The 13744-nt window shown below is 41.9% G+C and overlaps 1 protein-coding gene across 1 annotated transcript; it reads left to right on the forward strand.

Annotated features, from left to right (window-relative positions):
- The first annotated feature begins 2195 nt into the window (after positions 1 to 2195).
- Positions 2196 to 11105, forward strand: LOC134480547 (uncharacterized). Its single transcript, XM_063268104.1, has 5 exons — positions 2196 to 2993; positions 3717 to 3876; positions 5207 to 5338; positions 6008 to 6191; positions 10314 to 11105. The coding sequence occupies exons 1-5, from the start codon at positions 2864 to 2866 to the stop codon at positions 10317 to 10319; spliced, it is 612 nt and encodes a 203-aa protein (XP_063124174.1). The 5' UTR covers positions 2196 to 2863; the 3' UTR covers positions 10320 to 11105.
- Positions 11106 to 13744: the final 2639 nt, after the last annotated feature.

Here is a 13744-nt window from a genome sequence, read left to right on the forward strand (position 1 = left end):
GGGGGACCATACATATGGGAGAGGGCACGGCAGGGGGGCTTATGGACCAAAAGCTGGGAAAGGGAATAACGTTTGAATAAAACATATATATCTATTAAAAAAACTGAAATTTAAAAAAATGATACTAATACCAAAAATAATCAAAAAAATGTGAATAAGAAAGAAATTTTAGGTTTTGGAAAAAGATGAATGCCAGGTATTTGAAAAACTGTATGACCATGGTAAACACTTTAATATACTTGAGAAATTTTTTACATGTTAATGAACTGCATCTTTTTTTTAAATAGTGAATGGAAATCCAGTCCCTTCCTGGCTGTGAGGCTGGGGATCCAGATGTAGTGGAATTCATTATTTGTTGGTCCTGAACCTTTGAGCCTGCTTCTAACTCAGCTTATGCCAAGGAAACTAGGCCAGGGTGATGTCTAAGCCATTGACCAAACTATCTGTACTAACAATCACAGGTGAAATTCCACCTTGTAAATGGGAGGAGAGGAATAAAAGATACCTTTAAGAATTTAAAAAAGATGAAATGTACCCAAAAAAATCCAATAAAAAAGTTTAAAATAAAAATAACTTAGGAAATACAAAATACTGGGGTACGATTCCACAATCATGATGTGTTTCTTCTTTGATGGCTTACAGGTTAATTTACTTCTCTATAACTGTTTTCTTATTTGAAAGTAAGTAATGGCATCATCTGTGGAGTGATGGTGAGAACAAAAGCTTTGCCGAACTTGAATAATCGATCCCTCCCGAGCATGTGCTTAACATTCTAAGCACAGGGAAATTTCCTGAGGGGATGAAAAAACAAAATCCAAACATAAAACAGGAACAACAATGATGTAAAAACATTCTGCACTCTGGGTATGAAGGCATGTTACAACTTTAATCAGCTTTGTAGGTATTTCTACTAATCCCACAAAGAAACAAAAATCCTATCACAGTCCTAGCAGTTGCATCCAACAAAGAGAGAGCTGTGAGGTAGTGTGTGCTGCTTCTTTCCCCAAATACCCCTGGGCCTCAGGCCTCCACCCAGTGAGTTGGACCAAGAGCAGCCAGGTTGAAATTCCTGCTGCCATGGCAGGATTCTGCAGGAACATTTCCCTTTGACAACAAGGAACCTGTGTGGAGGAGATCTCTTGGTGAGTCCTCAAGGACTCTACATGTCCTATTCTACAGGGAGAAGCCCTGCCAGGTCTTTGGCAAGGCCAGCCATTTGTATGGGGAAGTCTCTGGTCCTGTGGCAGAGAACGAGGAATGGCAGAAGGAATGGCAGCTCCACTGAGATCAAAGGATAACCCTTCTAGGCCTATGACCTCCTAATTAATTTATCTTTCACCCGATGCCCTATTCACATTTTCTTAATCTCATACAACTGTGATCTTGATGAGCAGCTGGGCTCTTGTTTTCTTAATCAGTTCTTTGTTGTAACAGACCTTTTTAACTTACTCCAGCCCCTGAGACTTATTCATACCTTCTGTATGCAGTAGGACCCTTGGTGGGACTGTCATCTCGAAAATAGAAGGTTCGGTAATCCAAAAGATTGGACTCCAGTTTACCTCAGGCCAGGAAAGAAGTCAGCCACCATTAGTAAAAGAGCAAGGGGAAAATAACATAGGAAAATCAAGTGGCTTAATCAGAAGAAAAGATCCTCAACTTCTAAGGCCCGCACATCTGCACCCCTCTCTTCTGAGCTTTGTATAGTGATGTTGTATAACTCCAGATGGTAGTAAAAGGCAGAGTTCTTCCCAGAAAGGTCAGACATGATTTTCACTCTTACATCTCTGAGGTGGGCTGGCATTATAGCACACATTCATGTTGAATTATTATAACACCTATGATAAGAAGACAGAATCCGTATATCACAATGCCAAATAGACTCCCTCCTGAACGTATGGACCCATTAAAATTGAGGTTCAACCTGAACTCAGGCCATTCCACTCCCTTCCCGTCCTCCTGATTCTTATGTTTGCTACAAGTAAAAGATCATGTTGTAGTCCCCAATATTCTCATGCCTAGACTTGTCTATTCACGGAGAAGGATATTGGAGAAGTGATGGTTATATAGTTACAATGTAGTAACACAAGGTCCAGGTTGACATTTGCTCACTGATGTCCAATTTAATTGTCTTGTTATATTTGAGAAAGGGAGGATGTCCTCCAGAATATATAAAACAGACAGAAATTTATTGTTTTATATATGCTCTGTAGTTGATCCCTATGTTCCCAAGGAAAAGGAGTTTTTATTGCAAAAAAATAGGATTATAGACCATTGATTTTGTGAAATACATGGATATGTAAATGGAAACAATGTCGGCTTTCAAGGACTGCACAGTAAGCAAATATTTCCAGGTTTTATACACTCAGAGGTATAGAAGAAATATATTGGCCTCCAGAAAAAGGGAAAAGCTTAGAAATCGAAATACATGTCACATGCATTGTCTCGAGTAGTAGATTTACTTTTAAGAAAAGTCTCCCTCCTCCTTGGTCCCTAGAGATTTGGGTGCTAAGAAAAATCTGTTCTCCAATTCAGGGTTGTAAGAAACCCTCCGCAGCAAAAGCATTGTTGACTTCTAATGAAGCAGAGAGACATATCTAGCTTTGAAATAGAGGTTGCCAAATGGTATTCGCAGTGACACATAGGAGACTGGAGGAAAGGGTCCCCACAGAAATTCATCAGTGTGGGGAGAGCTGGTTAGTAGGTAGGCCATAGAATTTTCCAGTGACATCACCAGTAAGCCCTTCACTGGACACTCTATTGTATCTAAGAGATCCCTAGTATCTTCTGTGATGTCACCAGTGTTGTGGTGACACCAACTGCCTTTGGGATATTACTTCAGTTCCCTTTGGGTTCACAAGCAGGCATGTTTCGCCAGCTGCTCAGGCTATTTCGGAAGGAAAGTGTTGATCAAGGAGAGACCGCACCAGGTCAGAGGGAAGCTGACCCCCTCTCTAGTGAAACAGGAAGGAGGAAATCATTCTTGGGAAGGCTTGGTGAGTCGTGGGCAGAGTTGGGGAACATCCTCAAGGAGGTAGGTTTGAGATGTGCCTTCTAAGACTAGGCCTTACAAGCAGGAGCCTTGGGATTTTTCAAAGGCAAACCAAGAGTCAGGAGTTCCTGATCTTTAATTTGAGAGAAAGCCATAAAGTTGTAAGACTTCAGTGTCTTTTCTTGAAGCTTTTTAACTATGAGTGTCAATGATTGGCAGGAGGAGGCACTGTGAGATTAACAATGTGACCATCCATGGTTGGGAGTTGAAGCACTTCATCCTCTAGATTACTGTAGGTTACATAAGTGTCTGATGGCGAGAACAAGGAAGGATGCACCCCTAGTCATGAATTGAGTGCTCAGACACTTTGGGCTGGACCACACTTGGTTAGAGCTTGATGGTGCTAAACATTATGAAGTCATTATGAACTCCAGGATTATCTGCACCACATCTGATATAACAATGTCGCAGATGTTTATGTCTCAGTCAGATTATAACTTTCAGTGCCGCGGGTTGTGTAATAGTGAGTGTGGCACGTGTATGGCATTAGAGGTTGGGAACAGGGACATAGCTTAAGAATCAACCTTTAAGAAAGCTTTTCTTCTCTTTCACGGATTCACCCAGTCTCTACCATTTCCCCTTCCTCAACCTCCTTTTCGGATTCAGAATGATCTATTCTGCCCATTGGTTCAAATATGCAAATTCACTTGGGTTTATCTATCTACAGATTTTGGTAGGAAGGCATCATCCCAAAATGTCATCAGTAAGCAAGAGGAGTGTCTAAAGGAACTGGAAGAACTCAAATTTGAAATCCAGAAGTGTCAATTCGAGAGGGATGAACTTTATCAAATCCTGGATCTTTATATCTATGATGAGTGGGACCACAGGTAGTCATTATGCCCAGTAACCTGTTCACTGTCTTGTGCTCTCTCTCTGCTACCTCAAGATTTACTCATAGCACGAGAGAGTTTCACCTCTCATCCTGGATTTTAAGGAGATTTGGCAGGCATTTGCTTGTGAGATGAGCTAGGTGCTGTGTGTTTAGGGTCAACCTCTTTTGTACTTGACCCTGAGCCTCTTGGATTAGCATTGGTTCTGTCAACAGCTAGAATGACCTTGTCACACTTGCTGCAACTGTGTGTGTGAATGAAATGCCTGCACGTCATCACTCTTTCCTCTGAATTTGTTCATTATACACTGATTCTATGGCACCTCCATGGATGTAGTTGGCATTCTAAATGTGTTTGGATATGGGTTGGTGTGTATATATGTGGCAGTATTTGTTGGTGGTTTACTCTGGATCAGGACGTCTGGAACCTTTGAATGGGTCTGAGGATTTGTTTGATCAACAGTTTGCAGGTCATGATAGTGATGAGTACATGGAGGCCCACACTGATCAACACAGCACTTTGCTCCTTCTGTATTACTTGGTGGCACACAGGACTCTCCTGAGGGGAGGAGGTGCTATAAATCCTCTTCCCTGTCAAACATAGTTATGCCCTCTGGGAATTCATGTAACGATAGAAACCAAGGATTGAGTATACCTGCTTTCAAAACAAGAGAAATGTCATCACAGCTTTCTCTTGGGCCCAAAGCTGTGGCACAGACTGGAGGAATCTTCTTCCTGAACTAGTGAATTCCTTCATGCTTACCTGGCCAGCTCTTGAAGGTCAGGTCCCTCCAACTGGTACCGTGACTCTGTTGTCCTGTGCCCAGGATAATAAACTTAACCAGTACAAATACTTTGAAGGAGCAAGTATGTGGTACATACTGAGTTTAAGTAATAGAGAGAACAGTCTGATTTTACCTAATTTGTTTCACCTGCTTTGATCTTTAGTTTTTTATTTTTTTAACTATCCAGGGATTGTTTATTGTGACCTAGAAATGGTCACTGTGGTCTTGACAGTTGTTATTCCCAAACAGGCAGCTCTCAGGCTCTGCCCCTCCTATATAGTGAGTCTTTGCAGAACCATATCTCTCAGGATTCCAAGGAATCCTTATTTCAAAACAAATGTTTGCTTATTTACAGAGAAATATTTTCTGTGGATTGAGTCTCACTGTTGGGTTTTGGTCTGGTTTTTGAGTTTGCCATTTTCTTCCCTTCCACCATTCCTTGAATTTGAAATTTTTTATTATATATTTTTATTTACATTTCACCTAATCCTGAAATCGTGAGTTCAAAACATTATTTGTTCCTTTGGCCATGACCTAACCCAGACTGCATGTCGAATTGCCAGTCCTTCAATCTGAACATGAGATGAGAATGATGGCTATGCAAATGATGACCAACTCAGTAAGTGATGCCATGGAGAGGTACAAGGAGCTCATACAAGTGAACAGTTCCTACCGGTGAGTCGCTGACAGAGATGAGAACCCAGCACTAGGCAGGGAATGCTTCTGTCCTGTATGACTTTGAACAAAAGTCAGGGCTCTGGTTCTGTAGTGTCTGACTCTTAACAAGAAGCCTGCCTCCTGGCAAGGGTCTTAGATTTGTAGCTCTTGGAATCAGTTGTCGTACATGTGAGGGGTGTAGAAGACCCTCCAATTGTTATTTTCCCAGTTAAAGTTCCTCTAGATAGAAAAGGTTTGCACCATGATGGGAATAGCAATCAACTCTGAATCTCTAGGACTCTGACAGGAGATTTAAAGATCTGTGATCCATGAGAAACACATGGAAAGAGTCTATAGCTATTGGGTCTTCAACTACCCCTCAGAGGGGCTTTCCCCACAACGTGAAGATGGTTTCACCATACCATGGACATACGAGCTCCCTTATGGACCATCTCTTCTTCCTTGATTTATATAAACCGTCTTAGTGTCAGGATTTTCAGAAGTACTTTGATTCTTGTGGAATGTGGATTCTGGATTTGACCTCCTCTAATTGGTGCTAACCTCTATAGTGTGGCTCTATTCTGGGGATTTCTGAGGATGAGGACCCTTGAAGGGATGATTGGACTTGCAGGAGTGACAGGCAAATAGAAGCTGGCTGGGATTTACCATTTTTTGTTTGTGGTTCAGCATCAGGCACTCCCAGCTCCTGCGTGAACAAGCTCAATTGAAGAACAATATACAGATTTTGCTGAATGAGAAGAGAGAACTGCTGGTGGAGCAGACTGAACTGCCATCATCCTCTGTGGAGACAAAGAGGCTCTGTGAGGAGGCCAGAATGAACATCTGTGACCCCAGAGCCAAGCAACAGCAGGTAGGGTTAGGGCTCAGGGTCAGGTTGTCCTCAGGTCTTACCATAAACATAGACAAACCAATGTAACTGTCCATTGACTGATCCATGTCCTGACCTAGGTCTCATCCAAGTGTTCATTCATGTGATGGTTTACAAGGCTTTCTGTGGAGATAGCCCCTTTTCAAGAAACTGCATGTTTGGAAAGCAAATGCTCCTGCTCTTCGAGATCTGCACTTCATAAAGGGAGATAGGTTGATCACACAGCACAGCACTACATGCCATTATGTATGGAGGGTGCTATGTGGGAGCCCCTCTTTAGACTAGAGCAGGGCTTTGAGGGATGAAGCAAAAGCCTGGAGCTCATTTTCTTTACAGGGATCATGTGAGACTCAGGAAGTAAGTAGTTTTCAAGGAGGAGAGCCTGGTGGAAATGCCAAAGAAATGGTTCTCATTGTCATTTGTGGTGGCTTTTGTTCTTCCTCCCCTCATGTCCCTGTATATGAAGATGGTGACTTCATGCTTCATAGATCTTGGGTAACTACAGAGCCTGTGTATCAGCATGTCAGTCCTGTCTTATTTGAGTGCTCCTGGAGAGTTCATAACTGGGCCTTACAACCTGAAGCTGGTTAGAAGAGCAAGGATGTGGAAACGGTTTCTCAAAGGCTGACGGTTGGCATGAGAGACTTGAGACTTCAAGAACAAAGTTATCCGTATGTACCCCCAATTCTCACCAAGAAAGTTGCATTGCTGTGCTGACCTGCATCTTAGGGAGCATGCGGGGAGGCCAGTTCATGACATGCAGTTTTGTCCAGTCATTATCTAACTTAGTCCTTTAAGCCTAGGTCTCTCAACAAACATGAAGCTTCCTGTTTTGTGCTGGCCAGCAGTCTTTGCATCATTCGTCCAGTTCCAAGTGGAGCCCCCTCTCTTATTTGTCTCAACACATTCTTAAACCATTCAGCTATTTTAAAAATAAGGATTAGATTTCTTCACTTTACCTGAACAGAGTTATCCCCCGGGAAAATTCTGGATTGTCTTATTGGCTTCACAATGATCTTGCATGGAATCCTAGAGTGCAACTCTCTGCTGACATTGCTTTGCTGACTATATCATGGGCACTGCATTCTTTCAGGATAGATTCCCTCTCAATATTGTACACAGTGCTGCATTTCAGAAAATTCACTGTATGTTATTTATTTAGTCTTTTTCTGACTGACATTGAGGTTGTTTTAATATCACAGGAACACTAATGTGATGAAATGTTCCTGGTAACTGACCGTGAGTTACTGTCTTCTCTGATGCTTCCAAAGTCTTCTATGAAGGAAACAGGGTAGCTTTAGTGAGGGGCCTATGATGAGTCAGCATAGAGCTTGATGGAGTCTTTTCCTAGAAATCTCTCTCTTGGGGATTTGATGTTGTGTTGTTTAGGGTATCTGTGCAGAACATGTAACTTACTTGTCGGACCAGCGAGTATCTGCATAGAAAGGTTTCCTGAAGTGGAAATGAGTACAGGGCAGGGCATCACAGCCTGCTTGAGTCTAAGAGACTTGTACACAGCATTGTTCCCACTAATTCCTCACTCAACAGGAAATGAGCTGCATAAGAGCAAAGTTTTCATTTGTGCATGCGAGTGTGTATCTGTGTGTCTGTGTTTGTGTGTGTGTGGGTATGTGTGTGTGTGTGTGTGTGTGTGTGTGTGTGTGTGTTTGCAGTAGTGAACGTGTGTTTCCCTCAATTCCAAGTTTCATGAGAAAAGTACTCTAAGCATTCACTTTACATCCATGAAACATGAAATAGAGCTGCCCAGTCATTTGGCATCTCCATCTAGCTCTGTACAGCAAAAGGACACTTAAATTACTAATTTATTCTTTTTCCAAAAATTTCAGAACAGAATTATCTTGTGAAGTCTGGGGGAGGAGTGGAAATATGTTCAAAAGAGTCCTGTTTCACAGGGGTAACAAATGGTACAGGCCTAGGGCTTGCGGGTCCCTTTTTGTTATGGTGTAGAAGCAGGACAATAAAATCCTTTAGAAATGCAACCCCCAAAAAGAGGACAGAAAAACACCTGTAAAGTTAGATTTTCAAGTGATTAGGGGCAAAACTACTGATCTGCATTGAAATCCTTTGGAGCACATCAAAGGAATGGAGTACTGGGAGGTAAGGGCAAGGCTTCTCTATAAAATCCATGAGTTTATGTTGCTTCTCTGTTCTTTGTGAATTGTGAAAGCCCACTGGAAGGTTGTGTCACTCACTGTGTCTTCTCCAAGGTTGCTTTCCACATTGCCTGCTACCATTTCTTTCGAGCTACCTTGGCACACTACAACTTCCCCTGGGAGTTTGGCTTGGATTTTATTCATTGAGAATTTGAGTTGCTTGGAATTGTATCTTCATCCAGAAAAAGTCCCATAGCTGTGCTGTGGTGCAAGAACAGGGCAGTTTCAGGAACCCCTTTAGGTGCACAGATAATCCAAAGCGTTCCCCTATGTTATCTGTGTAGCATTCTGCAAGTGCTGTCAATCAACATCATTTTCTCTCAGTTAATTTCAGCCTCAATGGGTTAGGAGAAATGATGAGCTTCAAATGGGTCTGACAGTGTAAGAACAGGTAGCCCTATGAGAAGCCATGTTCAGAAAGTGGAACAGAAGTTTTAGTTAACCCAGTGATTCCACAACAAGGAGTAGGTATTGCCATTGCAACTAGGGAGCATCAATGTTGTAGTGGTCCCAGAGTAACCTTGAAGGAGAATCTATCCAGACGTCCATCAGCCAAGAGGTAAAAGTGTACCATACGATGGAGCCCTTCCATAGATTCTGATTCAGTGTGAGATAATCCATGCAAGCTTTTACTTACTTATTCAAATTATCTGTGGAACAATCACATTATGGGGAGAAAATTTGTTGATTTGGATCCTGGTTATGGAGATTTCCTATGATTCTAGCTTTGGGCATGAAGTCACTCAGGCTATGGTAAAGACAGCTCCGATTAGAAGAAGTTGCACACTTTGGGGAAAGTCTGAAAGAGTGAACAAGAACAAGAGTCTAGTCCACCACCAATATATGATCCTTTGCTGAGCAACAAGACAGCTCTACACAGCCTTTGGGACTTGCTAAGCCAGATTGTTAATGGGGAAAGAACCCTGAGTCTATGACGGTTTTTGGGAGGACAGCACATCACTGACTGAGCTGTCTATAGGTCTGGCCACTATGTACATATCCCACTCAACATTTGTTTTTATGCCTCCAGCGTATCCTGGGGAATATTTACATTAAGCATTAATGTTCAGGTAGGAACACAGGCTGGAAGAAGCCATTTGAATATCCTTCCCTATATAAATACCCTTTTTGGGTGGATGACCACCCACCTGGATTTCAGCCTCAGGCAGTTAAAGAGCAACTCAGAGTATTGTTCTGGTACAGTTCATGTGAATTTTGCCCATGAAACAATATATATGATCCTCTGGATTTCTTGCTATGTTCTACTCCTTTCTTCCTGTGATCTCTCCGGAAAGATCTGAGGACATTTTCTCTTCTGTCCTCTCACAAATTGCCTTACACTAGCCATAGACTTACAGGGGTGCTGTTCTGTTTCTACATCACAATCACCTTTAATGTCCACGTGTACGCTGGGAAGATTTGCATGGAGCACATTCGCAGTGATTACAGGATCTGTGCACTTCCCATGGATTTGAAGTGAGATGGCTTCTCTGTGTATTTGCAGATTCAGTGGTTACAAATGGAAACTAGACGGGTTCCTTCAGTGCTGACATAATCAGAAATTTCACCTCAATTCTGGGCATGTTCTCCAGAAGGAATCCACATGGTATTCTAGGTTGCTCATACCTCTCTTGAACTCAGATTCAGACATAGCTAAAATGTTATTATTCAATGTCATATACCTGGACCAGTGGGAAAAAATGCTCATTTTTCTCTTAATCCCAACACAGTGCATAGTCCACAGTTCAAATTCTAGCAGTTTGAAAGATGAGATATAAATCCAAGTGCAGGTACTCTAGGACACTTGGGGATGCAGGGACTGATCTCAGCTGACAGGTCATGCTGGATTGTCCAACTGAATAGAGCTGATGTAAGAGGGAGAGCTGAATTGACAACCACTCACTAAACCTTTTTTCCCTTGCTCTGCTAGGTCTGAAATTCTCCAGCAGAAACTCGAACATGACACAGTCTAGGACAAGATCTCCCTTGGAGAGAAGTGCTACAGGAGGAGAACTAAGTGTGCACAGCAAATACACCACTATTGCATCTCACCTGTAATGTCCATAGCAATTGTGGGCTGCATTTTCCTCCTTTAGTTTGATTTCTTTGGATTGAATACGCTGTATTTTCACCTTGCCTCTCTCCAGCAAGTGTACACTTTTTGAGGGACTCAGAGAAGTGCTGATGCACATCAATCAAGAGCTGCTGGTCATCCAGAAAGACTGTGCACGTGTAAATTTGTACTTGTCCTGATGGGTCATCCAGAAGAGTTTCGTGGAGATCAGTTCACAAAATTGGAAAGACTTTGTGACAAAGTGTGTAATATCATTTATACTCAGTGTTGGATGGCTTTTTCCTTAATACCTCCACTCCAACAAAACAGACCTACTTCCACTCCTCTTCAAAAGATTATTACCATCACTAACTGCTTGTCTACTATGTCTCCAAGGCAAGCCACAGGCTATAAGTCTATTCTGCAAAAGGAGCAGCAAAAAATGCTTAGTGCAATTCCTCTATTTAAAGTATGGTTAATTTTTAATTGTTTTGGTTATTTGGTTTTCCTTCTATTCATTTGAAGATTTGTAATTTATCTGTTGTTGTTGTTTTGTTCATTTGCTTTTCTATTTTGATAAGGATATAGACTGTATATATTGACTACCTGCATCTGGTTACTATCAAGTAAATTGGATGTATTCTGGTCAATAAAGGAGTAATCTCAAACTCTTCACTCTTAAGAACCTTCTTTATTGATCATTAGTGTCAACATCTGAAGTCCCACAGCTATCAGGAAGGGAGGGATCTCTGCATTCTCATGGGGACTGGGCATCAAATCACTTCCCAGTCAGACGGAGATTCACAGGCATTTATATAGTCACTGTGCACTGTGTTTCCGACTCTGAATTTCAACTTCATCATGCATACATTACCCACTGTGTATGCTTGCTGTCAAATATATAGTTACCTCTAAATTATACTCTGTCGATGACAGTTTTGACCAAATTAATAGGATAAACATTAATTTTTCTGTAACACCTCCCATGACATATAAACATGGTATAAGGGAGTTTAAAGCCATCGGGAATCCTGCACCCAAATCCCGGGGCAGAAAATGCTGAACACCCTGGAATGCAGATAATCCTGAGACCACAGGAAAGAAAGCCACTTCTGACCAGCTCTGCCCACATCTCTGGCCCAATATTAATCTGCATGCTGCCTCTGGAAACAGGAATAGAGGAGCAGTCAGTGGCAGGAACCTGCTTGCTTCAGCCTGGGCCCAGAACCTTCCTGGGCCCCGAGCATATTTGAAGAAAACCAGAGGCATACAATTCTCTGTTTCCTGACTGTGGCTTTTTTTTGATTCGAAGCTCAAAATACCATTTTGTTGTTGGTGATTTTTAGTTGGATATTTTTCATTTCGAATTCAAATGTTATTCCTTCCTTGTTTTCCAGAAATAAGTCTGAATACCATCGCCCTCCACCTCTGCTATAAAGGTATTACCTTCACCAGCCATCCACTTTCCCAGCCTAGGCAGGACCAAGGGCTGTTCATTCCATTTGTGCCCAAGAAGACCATCCTCTGATACACATGCAGATGAGACCATGGCACAGTCCCTGTATAGTGATTGGTACTGGTTTAGTCTCTGGGAACTCTGCTTGGCAGCCACGGTTGTTCTCATGGGGTTGCAAGTCCCTTCAGCTCTTTCAATCTTTCTCTAATTCCTCCAACTGAGGTCCAGTTCTCAGTTCAATGGTTTGCTGCTAGCATTCTCCACTGTATTTGACATGCTCTGGCTGTGCCTCTCAGAAGACATCTATATCCAGTTCCTGTCAGCCTGCACTTCTTAGCTTCATCCACCTTATCTAGTTTGAAGGCTGTATATGTATAGGCCACATGTGGGGTAGACTCTGAATGGCCATTCCTTCAGGCTCTGTTCTAAACTTTGCATCCCTATCCCTTCAATCCGGATTCTTCTTCTCCTTTAAAGGAAGGAGTGAAGAATCAGCATTTTGGTCATCCTTCCTGAATTTCATTTGGTCTGTGAATCTTGGAGAATTTGAGCATTTGGGCTAATATCCACTTATCAATGAGTGCATACCATGTGTGTGTTTCTGTCATTGGGTTAACTCACTCAGGATGATATGTTTTAGTTCGTTCTCTTTGTCTATGAATTTCATGAAGTCATTGTTTTTGATATCTCTGTAGTACTCCATTGTGTAGATGTACCACACTTTCTGTTTCCATTCCTCTGTTGAAGGGCATCTGGGATCTTTTCATTTTCTGACTATTATAAATAAGGCTGCTATGAACATGGTGGAACATGTGCCCTGTTGTATGTTGGAGCATCTTTTGGGTATATGAGAAAGAGAAGTATAGCTGGGTCCTCCGCTAGTGCAATGTCTAATTTTCTGAGGAACCTCCAGACTGATATCCAGAATGGTTGTACCAGTCTGCAATCTCACCAACAATGGAGGAGTGTTCCTCTTTCTCACATCCGTGCAAGCATCTTCTATAGCCTGAGTGTTTGATCTTAGCCATTCAGACTGGTGTGAGGTGGAATCTCAGGGTTGTTTTGATTTGCATTTCCCACATAACTAAAGATGTTGAACATTTCTTTTGGTGCTTCTCAGCCACTCCATATTCCTCAGCTATGAATTCTTTGTTTAGCTCTGAACTGCAATTTTTAATAGGATTATTAGTCTCCCTGCAGTCCAACTTCATGAGTTCTTGTATATTTTGGATATTAGCCCTCTATCAGTTGTAGGATTAGTAAAGGTCTTTTCCCAATCTGTTGTTTGCTGTTTTGTCCTAACCACAGTGCCCTTTGTCTTACAGAAGCTTTGTAGCTTTATGAGGTCCCATTTGTCTATTCTTGATCTTAGAGCATAAGCCATTCGTGTTTTGTTCAGGAAATTTTTTCCAGTGTCCATGTGTTCAAGATTCTTCCCTGCTTTTGCTTCTATTAGTTTGAGTGATCTGGTTTGATGTAGAGGTCCTTGATCCACCTGGACTTAAGCTTTACACAGGGCAATAAGAAGAGGATGATTTGTACTCCTCCATATGCTGACCTCCATTTGAACCAGCACCCTTGGGTAAAAATGCTATCCTTTTTCCACTGGATGCTTTTGTCTCCTTTGTCAAAAATCAAGGGACCATAGGTGTGCTGGTTCATTTCTGGGTCTGCAGTTCTATTCCACTGGTCTATCTGTTTGTCTCTGTACCAATACCATACAGTTTTATCACTAATGCTCTGTAAACTGCTTGAGTTCATGGATGGTGATTCCCAGGGAAGTCCTATTATTGTTGAGGATAGTTTTAGCTATCATGCGTTACTTGTTATTCCAAATGAATTTGCAAATTGT

The sequence above is a fragment of the Rattus norvegicus genome, chromosome 9 (assembly GCF_036323735.1).
Source record: "Rattus norvegicus strain BN/NHsdMcwi chromosome 9, GRCr8, whole genome shotgun sequence".
In the NCBI taxonomy this organism is placed as follows: domain Eukaryota; kingdom Metazoa; phylum Chordata; class Mammalia; order Rodentia; family Muridae; genus Rattus; species Rattus norvegicus.